The following is a 9,698-nucleotide window of genomic DNA, read 5'->3' as shown; positions in this document are numbered from 1 at the left end:
TGGGTTCAAAAGAGGACTTGAGAATTCTCAAGATAGATTTGGGCTGGGGATATAGAAATGTTAAGTCATGAGCATACAGATCAAAGCCATGACTCTGAAGAAGGTTGCCCAGGGAAAATGCACTGTGTAGAGACCCATTAGTGTGAGTGCCATGAAAGGGGAAGCACGGAGCCTGATAGTTTGTGGGAGGGACGCTTCATCCCCACTTGGTTTTGTGAGGCTTCCTGGAGAAAACCATGTAGGCTGAGAAGGGAAGGGTAGGTGGAAACGGACCTGGGAATGGGTGTGGTGAGGGTGGGACAGAGTTCTGGGCAGAGAGCTCGGGCCAGGAGGTGAGAGAACCCCTCGTGTTGAGGGAACTAAAGGTCACGATGGCTGGAACATAGAAAGTGCACGCATGAAGGCAGAGCCCGGGAGGCCCAGTGCACAGTGAGCAAAGTGGGGCTGCTGTGCCTGGCCTTCCATGCCCAAGAGCCCTGGGGAGTCCACTGAAAGGCGTGAAGCTGGAGAGCAACCAGATCAGAGGCTTCAGGAGGGAGGAAGGTCTGGAGAAGGGCAGGGCAAGAGGAGCAGGGCCACTGAGGAAGCTGCTGCAGTATCCAGAGGTAGTGGTGCCCGGGTCGGGGGAGGCCTGGGGTAGGTTCGAGGGATATTCTGGTGAAGAATGAGATTAACTTGAGGGTTTGGGTGGATGTGACGAGTGACTTCCATGTTTCTGGGCAGGGCGGCTAGGTGGACAGAGGTGCCATTTCCTGAGATGGGGGCAGTGGAGGAGGGGCCAGCTGGGGACTTGGGAGGATGGTGAATTCAGTTTGGGGTACGCTGACCCAGAGAATGTGAGTTTCTTGAGGACAAGAATGTCTTCTGCCTTATTCATACCCTGTCAGATACACGTTTACACTTTGTTCAATACTTGAGTATGTGAAAGATACTGGTATTTTACGTGGAGAAGGAGGCAGTGTTGGAGTTCAGGAGCTAGAAGTGGGTTGAGGAGAGAGGTATGTGTGGACTGGCCCCTATGGGTAAATGAAGATGGGTGGACAAGATCTGCAAGCAGAGTGTGAGGCATGGGAGGCAGGCTTTGCACATGGCCTGGAGTTGAAGGACCGTGATTGCCTGATGGGGTTCCTAACCATGATCTTGTCCATGTCAGCTCTGCTCCTCTTCCCCGACCTCTTAGACTCTCCTTTGCTAAGTCTTCTTCCTCTTGCTACCCCCCCCTTTCCAACTGCGGGCACGCCCCCAAGCCCCCCCCGTTTCTCAAGCCAGATCTCTCCAGACTTCAAATGCAGATGCCCACTGGGCATTGCCAACTGGACCTACTAATGGCACTTTAAATACAACAGCCCTTATGAGTTTATCACTTCCTCCCCAAACTCACCTAATAGGAGGCACTTCAGAGAGTTGTTGATTTGAATCTTGGCCTAAAAGCTTGGTACAGATTGGGTCTTACTTCTTTCCAAGTTTGAGGGAGCCAAGCAAGTAAAGATTTCCCAGTTAGTTCCCTGAGCCTGATGTCTTAAAGCCAGGGCCAGTGATTTCTTGGTAGAATAGGAAATGGGCCAGTAACCTTAGGGTGCCTGATGTTTTTCCATCTCTTCCCTGGCTCAGTGTTCTTTGGGATAGTAACACTTTTTAATTATTTTTATTATTTATTTGTATACGGGTGCACCTGCCAAGGGAATAATACGCAGACTTTAACTGACTACAGATTCTATCCCCTGTGCTGCTAATGAATTAAGGAACTTATCCAAAAAGTAGTTACAGTTCTACTTGAAAACTTAGGGCCTTGCCAGCCTGAGGCACTGGTCTTCATTCTGGAATGTCAGAGCCAAACAAAAAATGGTCCTAGTAATGGTTTAATTCATTCTATTAATTTACGAAGTGAAACTGCTATCTAGAGAGCTTTTTACTAAGAAGTTAAAACTCATGCAGATGGATAAGGAATCAGAGGGCCTCTAGAAACAATCACTTTCACCTGTGCTGCTTAGGGATATGTGCCCCAGAACATGCTTCTCTTTGTGTACTGTATTTAACCCTGGGTCAGCCTTCCAGTCCCTGTGTCTAGGCTCTTTCCCTGCTGCTTTATCAGAGGGCTTAGAAAATTAAGACTAATGTCTGCGCAAGCCAGACATAAAGAAGGAAACCCACAGCCAAACACCAAGACCTTGACCACACTAGCCTCCTTTCCATTCCTCCAGCATCCTGCTCCTTAACACCTCTGGACCTTTGCCCTTGCTGTTCCTTCTCCTGAAACTCCCTTCTCCATTTTTGCTGAGGTTTGCTCCATCTGATCCTTCAGATGTCAGCACACATGAGATCTTGGAAGAATGCCCTCCTCCAGCCCCGGTTAACCTGTAACACACAACCTTGTAATCTTTCCTCCACAGGATTTATCACATTCTAGTTGTCTTGTTTGTTGCTTACTCATTCATTGTCTCCCCCACTAGAAAGTCAGCTCAGTGAATGTGGGACCTTGTCTGTCCTGCTGACTGTTATCTTCAGAGCCTGTGACAATGCCCGTACTAGGACACTGAGTGAGTTATGACAAGTGACATCTCTCCATCAGTCTGAGTAATCTGGAATGACTCTTTTGGTATCGTGAGTCATAATTGCATCTACACGCAGTGTGTATTTTCACTATTTACTGTGCAGCTCTGGGAACTGCTTCCATCACGTTAATTCCATTCCTCCCATGCTGCTTCCTCCCTGGCACAAATGTACTGACTCTCTAGTGTGTGCTTTAAAAAATGCTATTGCTTTATTAACTACCAGCAGGACTGGCCTGCACAGGGGGTGGTGGATGCTCTGTGCTCGGGGTCCGTGGAGGATGTGAGGAGGACATGATGATTGGGAGGCTGTTTTGAAGGAAAGAGGTGGTCTGGAGGCCAAGGCCCAAGAGCCCCTCTGATTTACTTCCGGAAATGGGCAGACCTTGTAAAGGAGTCATGGCAAGCTATGGCCATGCCACCAATAAGATTAAGAAATTCTTGGAAATCTAGCTGCCCGTCAGCGTTGAGGTCCAGTTTCTTCATCATGCGATCAAGGACACCAGGGTCCTTCTGGTTCTGCAAAGATAACAATAACCATCATGATACCACTACTATTAATAATATATTAATTTATATCACACTTTCTAAGATGCTTTCCATTACGTTGCCACATCTTAGTCTCACAAGAATGTGTGGTACAGGGTAGGGGTTAGTAACATTCCCACTTCCCAGACACAGAGGCGGACTCAAACAGGTGAAGTGACTTGCTGAAGGGGAAGACCTGCGACCAGAACCCACGTTTTCTGGCTCCCAGCCCAGGGTTCCTCTGTGACGGCCAGGGGTTGTGCAATTTCACAAAAGCAGTGGAACACCTTTTTCAAGTATTGCATGCAACCGCAGTGTACAGACTGTAGGGAAGTGGAGTGATTCGAGGTGGAAAGAGGATGCAGGCCCGATCCGCCTCCCCCTCCTCCGCTCAGCCTAGTGGCCAACACATCAGGCACTTGCAGCCACTAGCTGCATATGGCTGTTTCAATTAGGGATTTAGAAAGTCAGTCCGTAAGTGGCACCTGCACCTAGTGGCTCCCACATCGGATTGTGCAGATATGCAGAACATTATTTCCATCATCACAGAAAGTTCCATGGGACAGGGCTTCCCTAGAGGCTTTGGGATGGAGGAATAAAATTTGAAACTATCCTATTACACCATTTACCATTTCGTATGCCTTTTCCCTAAATGAAAGAAAAAAATTACCATTCCCTGTGTCATGTAGTTTGATAACTTTGATCTTTAAAATATATCTTATGCAAAGAAAAGAAGAAAAGGTCCTTTCACGGTCACGCAGAGCTCACTCAGAGGCCTAGGGGCTCAGCCTTATCTATGCAGGCCCCCGGCTTAGAGTGAATGAAAAGGAGGCAGAGTGTGGGCCTTCACTTCTAGCCATTCTGCCAGTGTCTTATTTCGAGCTCTGGTTAGTTTGGGGGCCGGGGGCTGGGAGCAATACCTTTGTGAAGGCAGCCAGTTCTGTATTCATGAAGGTCAGGAACTCTGTCTTGGAGAGCGTGCAGTTGTTACCCTCCTTTCCAGCAAACTTCTGGAAAACAGCAATCAGAGACTCGATGCACCGCTCGGTCTCAGTAGGGCTGGACATTTTTGCCTTTAGAGAAAAAAAGTCAGGGCTCAGACAAGGGCTAGATGCTAGAGAACACTCTATAGAGAATCTCATACCTTCATTTTGGGACAAAGCAGTTTCCTAAAAGGCTAGGTCATTTTTTAGGGGGAGGAGGGGCCCAGAACGAACACAGAGAGTCACATTCCGTGAGCATGCCTCCTCTATTGGTTCCCATGTTTATTCCAGGTGAAGCATAGTGAGGGTACACATGGAGCATGTGGGTGTGTCTGAAAGCAGTAGACTGCCTTGATGACAGTGAGCGCGGCAGGTTTTACTGATGTTTCTAGAATCTGTGGGTAAACAGATGTATAACTATATAGCCACAGATCTGTAAGCACGCCAAGCACCGTCTAGAGATTAAATAATTTCCTATTTTCTAAGAGAATATAGAGGCTGCCGGGATGAATGAAATGGCAGCTTTTTAAGGCAATACTGGGGGTGTCTCGGTGGCTCAGTCAGTTAGGTGACCGACTCTTGATTTCGGTTCAGGTCATGATCTCAGGGTCGTGAGATCAAGCCCCAAGCAGGGCGTGGAGCCTGCTTAAGAGTCTGTCTGCCCCATCCCAATAAATAAGTAAAAATAAAGCAATACTGAATTCCTGGGACTCCTGTATTTTCTAGAAGAATACTAAATGCCTAGTTACTATTGTGTGTGGGGTGGGAGATCTGAGAGCTTTTTGGATGTTCAAAAGCAGCTTTCATATCGAAGGTTAGGAACCATTAATTTTACATGTGAGGAAACGGAGACATGAGAAGGGAATTGACATAGCAGAATCACCCCTAGAATCTCCGCCTCCAGGTCCCTTTCTGTAGTTCTTGGTCTTTGTTCCTTCTACTTCCAGATGCCACTAATTCCTACAGGAATGGCTGGAGGAACTTCTTTGGTCACTTCAAACCACAAAGGTGGATCTCAGGAAGGGAGCTCTCAGGTTGCTACTCACACAGCTCCTGACATCTACAGAGCTGAACCTTAGCCATGGTAGCACCAGGAGAAGCTGGGGTCAATTCTGTGTGAGCTCTGCTTTCCTTATAACAGAATTCTTCAGGGAAATCCTATTTTTCGGAGTCTTCGGGTCATTCTTGCTGGTACCTAGATCCCCTGGTGGTTCAGGCTGGCCACTGCAGGCTTTCTGGAAAACTTGCCAGTGATGCCCTTCCTTTGAGGCTTTATCTTCAGGTATTAACAGTGATCTTTGTGGGGTTCCTGGGTGTCTCAGTCCGTAAAGCTGCCTTTGGCTCAGGTCATGATCTCTGGGTCTTGGGATCAAGTTCTGCATCAGGGTTCCTGCTCAGCAGGGAGTCTGCTTCTCTCTCCCTCTGCCCCTCCCATCGCTCATTCTCTCTCTCTCAAATACATAAAATCTTGAAAAAAAAAATCTTTGGACAGTGACATTTGCAATTTAGCAGTTAGCTTTTAATTTGGTCTTTTTGGGACTTCCTGGAGGCTTTCAATCCCAGTAATTAACAAGCTTCAGACTGTAATTAACGTGCTACCCAAAGATCTGAGCCCTTAGCCACATAGCTCTGGGCTCCTTCTCTCTTCCCTCCTGTAGCCTTTTCATCCGCAGTTTCTCCAGGTGCTTTATCAGCTAGCTGAGCTGCCTGATCTGTAAATTCTTCGGAGGTGGTTCTAATGAACTCTTCTGGAGGTGGATTCTTTCCTAACAGTCATCTTGTTGGGATTTTTTCTTTTTTCTCAAAGAGAACTTTTTCTTAAGGAAAGAAAAATGTTTGTAGGTCCAGGGTTTGGGAGTGAAACAGAATACCACAGCCTGGAAACAGATGTGTTTGCTCAACCGCCTCCCTTATCAGGACTAAAATCTCACTGTCTTACTAATGTGTCAGTTGACAGGAAGAAGGTCAGCTGGGAGGGCAAGCCAGATAAGGCAGAAGGTTCCAGGCTGAGGAGCAAGGGCTTTGTGAGGCCTACAGATGCTCCTCTGCCCCCCTTTCCCTGTGGAATTCAGACCGTTTTGCTTTTCTAGTTTCAAAGTGGCTTTCTGCCTTATTTTTTTTCCTTCCTGAAACTTGCTATCAGCCACACATGGAAAAAATTAAAACCTCTGTACTTCTCCTCAGAGGTAATTTTCCAGAGCAAAAGAAAGAAACACAATTACCAAATTACTGAAATGGAATTGCAAAATTGCAAGCTGGAGGGGGCTTGCGAGATGCTTCCAGGGAAGGGAGGCCCAGAGACAGGAAAGCTTTGCTCAAGGTGGAGCAGAGGCTGAGAGAGAGGAGAACCAGATCTCCTGCCTGGAGGCCAGCACTCCCCACGGCTCACTGCATCCTCACAGTTGTATTTGGCAACATGATAGGAAGAAGAAAATGGTGTGAGATAACTGGATACCGTGAATTTTAAAAGATTCCTCAACATTTGAGAAAAGGGGGAAGAAAAAGTAATGTGAAAAAGAAGTAACACTTGAAAAAGACACCAGCATTGCTGTTGTCATACTTATTTTTTTTAAGTAGCCTCCTCGCCCTGCATGGAGCCCAACGTGGGGCTGGAACTCACAACCCTGAGATCAAGACCTGAGCTGAGATGGAGAGTCCCACCCTTGACCAAGTGAGCCACCCAGGGCCCCTGCTGTTGTCATTCTTAACCAGTATGCTCCTACCCTCCTACTCCCCCGCCCCCCGAAGGATCCATAATGGCATCCACCTTCCTCCAGGACAGGACAATCATTCCAGATCTTCACCACCTATTGGTGCGGAGTCCGCCTTTTCAAGGTTCCATGGGACACATGCATGGAAAGTAAAGAGGGGAAGAGTAGGCAGCAATAAAGGTTGACACACTAGAGCACAGGGGGGCAAATGTGTTTGTAAAGGGCCAAACAGTAAACATATTAGGCCACTGTGGTCCATGTTGTCTCTGTCACGCAACCACACAGGCTACTCATAGGGGAACGGGCGAGGCCGTGTGCTAGTAAAACTTCATTGATGGACAATTAAGTTTGATTTTCATACCATTTCACGTGTAACAAAGTATTATTCTTCCTGTGATTTTCTTTCCACCACTCAAAAACGTAAAATCCATGCACAGCTTGGGGGGAGGGGGGGAGACATAGAAACCCCATCTGTCCCCCGGGCGTAAGCTTATTCGACTCCTTTCACTAAAGAGGCCTTTGAGGAGGTAAATTTTGGAGGTGGTTTAATGCAAAAGTTAGAGAATTCAAAGTAGGTTGGCAGGAACTGGGAAGAGAAAAACAGATGACGACACAAGTCCCTGAAAAGATGGTGGGTTCAGAGGAAAAGGGCAGGAGGAGGGGGCTCGGCCTGGACCGGGCTCCTCCCACGGTCCGGGCTGCATTCCAACGGCTGGGAACGGCTTCAGTTTCAGGCTCTTTGTGTCTTGGCCGGTTGCCTAGCTTTACTGAAACGGATTTTCCCAGGGCTCAGACGGCTCAGTTCTGAGACGTGCCCTTTTCTGGTCTACAGAAACAACTAGAGCGGCCGGACGCCCCTTCTGCTCCACTTCTTTCACTTGTCTCCCTGGCTTCCGCGAGCCCAGGACTGGGCCAGGGGCCTCCAGCCCCAGCGGGACCCCGCGACTTGCCCACTTCCCGGCGGAGGGGGATCGGGCGTGGCGCCACCCCGCGGGGACGCGGTGCCGAGCGCAGCCCCCTTCCCCAGCCCCGCACCTTATCGCCGCCCTGGAGCCAGAGACCCTCCGGTGGCCGCCTCTCAGCTGCTATCACAGCTACCACTAGGGCTGCTTCCTTTCTGCCTCTCTACCCCAATTCCAACCCGCTCCCCCACCCAGGATTTATTTTTCCTGCCCTGCTTCCTGCCACGTCCACACAGAAATGAAAGATCAAGCGTGGTGAAAAGCACCGTGTGGCTCTTTTCATTGCAGAGCCTCGAAGACGAGAAAAAGGTCGGGCTTACCATGTGTTCGCTGGACTGGCGAGGACGGTGCGTCCGGCGGCGGAGGCGCTGCGAGTTCTGGGCGGCTGGCGGCCGGCGGCGGGCTCCGGTCTTTCTCGGCGCCCCGCCCCGCGCGCGGCCGCGCCCGACTCACGCGCTCCCCTCCCGCCAGCCCGCCTCCGCCTCCCCGGCGCAGATCCCAACTTGTCCGCCCCGCCCGTGTTGCCCAGCGCGCCGCTCACCCGGGACCCGCTGTCTCTTCCTGTCCTGTGGGCCTTGAAGATTTAAAGGACTTTTCTGAATGAAAGGTTTTGGATAGTGGTCTTGGGCGTGGTGTGCCCATGTCCGTGGCTCTTTTCCGTGTACGAGCTCACTCTGCTCATTCAGGTTAGAGAGGCAGAAGGATCCTTTTAAAAACGGCAACGCGGAGTGTGCGCGTTAATTGTACAAGTTCCCTAGAAGCCGGGCTGTCTATTCCTTCACCCTAAAGTTGGCCAATAGAGTAAACAGTGGTGATTTGGGCCAATCAAATGGAGCACCATTGTCTCAAAATTCTCCCCAACCCGAGACAGTTAAACCCACAAAACCCCAAACCACTGCAATTAAAAGCTGACCGGTGTGAGTAGGGCGTTTATCTGTGTGCGGCTGGCAGAAGCTCCGGGCTCTAATAGTGGGCCTGTCACTATATTGCAATGCTTTTGGCAAATCCCCTCTCTCCTCAGAGCTCCATTTCCTTATCTGTTAAAAGTAGTGATGTTGCATTTCCCGTTTCGTAAGACTGTTATAACTGTCCAAGGAAATGATGGCTTTGAGACGGCTTCAGAAACCGGAGTAGACATGGATGAAAGGTAACGGCCCAGAGGGCATCGTATAAATTGCTTCCTGGCATCCGCTGGTCAGTTCTGAGCAAATGTGCGTCTCCCCTCAGCTACTCAGATGCACAATTTCTTTAACCCACTTGAAAGCCCCACCTGAGCCCCAGACTCAATAATTAAAGAAATAACCTGTTTCTCTCCCGTCTTCCCCTTCTCTGCTGATGGTACTGCCATTCTGACATTCTCCCGACTTGAGAGCTTTGGAGTCAGGTTTTGACTGTAAATCCCTTTCTTATCCCCAAATCTTTTCTTTTCTTTTTTAAAGATTTTATTTATTTATTCGACAGATAGAGAGACAGCACAAGCAGGCAGAGTGGCAGGCAGAGGGAGAGGGAGAAGCAGGCTCTCCGCCGAGCAGGGAGCCGGACGTGGGGCTCGATCCCAGGACCCTGGGATCATGACGTGAGCCGAAGGCAGCCGCTTAACCGACTGAGCCACCCAGGCGCCCTCCCCAAATCTTTTCAAGTGCCAACTTCTTTCACTTTTCTTTCTTTTTTTTTTTTTTTAAGATTTTATTTATTTATTTGACAGCGAGCGAGCGAGTGAGAGAGAGAAAACACAAGCAGGGGAAGCGGGAGAGGGAGATGTGGGACTCGATCCCAGGACCCGGGGATCACGACTTGAGCCGAAGGCAGACGCTCAACGAACTGAGCCGTCCAGGCACCCCTATCAGTTTTTATTTTTATACTCTCTTGGATCTGCCCCATATTTTCTATTCCCACCTCCAGTGCTCTTAGTTTAGGTTTTCATTCCCTCTTCCCTTCAGTTTCCTAACTGGTCTCTTGCACCTC

General features: G+C 49.2%; 1 protein-coding gene across 1 annotated transcript; it reads right to left on the bottom strand.

Annotated features, from left to right (window-relative positions):
- Positions 1-2,737: 2,737 nt before the first annotated feature.
- On the bottom strand, positions 2,738-8,208 carry S100A11 (S100 calcium binding protein A11). Its single transcript, XM_025858415.2, has 3 exons — positions 8,054-8,208; positions 3,998-4,150; positions 2,738-3,068 (listed from the first exon to the last, which is right to left on the bottom strand). The coding sequence occupies exons 1-3, from the start codon at positions 8,054-8,056 to the stop codon at positions 2,913-2,915; spliced, it is 312 nt and encodes a 103-aa protein (XP_025714200.1). The 5' UTR covers positions 8,057-8,208; the 3' UTR covers positions 2,738-2,912.
- Between the last annotated feature and the right edge of the window lie 1,490 nt (positions 8,209-9,698).

The sequence above is a fragment of the Callorhinus ursinus genome, unplaced genomic scaffold (assembly GCF_003265705.2).
Source record: "Callorhinus ursinus isolate GAN/ISIS: 27379988/994484 unplaced genomic scaffold, GSC_fseal_2.0 scaffold90, whole genome shotgun sequence".
In the NCBI taxonomy this organism is placed as follows: Eukaryota; Metazoa; Chordata; class Mammalia; order Carnivora; family Otariidae; genus Callorhinus; species Callorhinus ursinus.
The sequence above is the reverse complement of the archived record's forward strand: the minus strand, read 5'-3'. Positions and strand labels throughout refer to the sequence as shown.

What these genes read in the sequence shown, in the direction of transcription:
- S100A11 (XM_025858415.2), bottom strand. An exon ending in AACTGGCTGCCTTCACAAAG is followed by an intron (nt 3,069 to 3,997) that starts GTATTGCTCCCA and finishes TTATCTTTGCAG; the next exon opens with AACCAGAAGGACCCTGGTGT.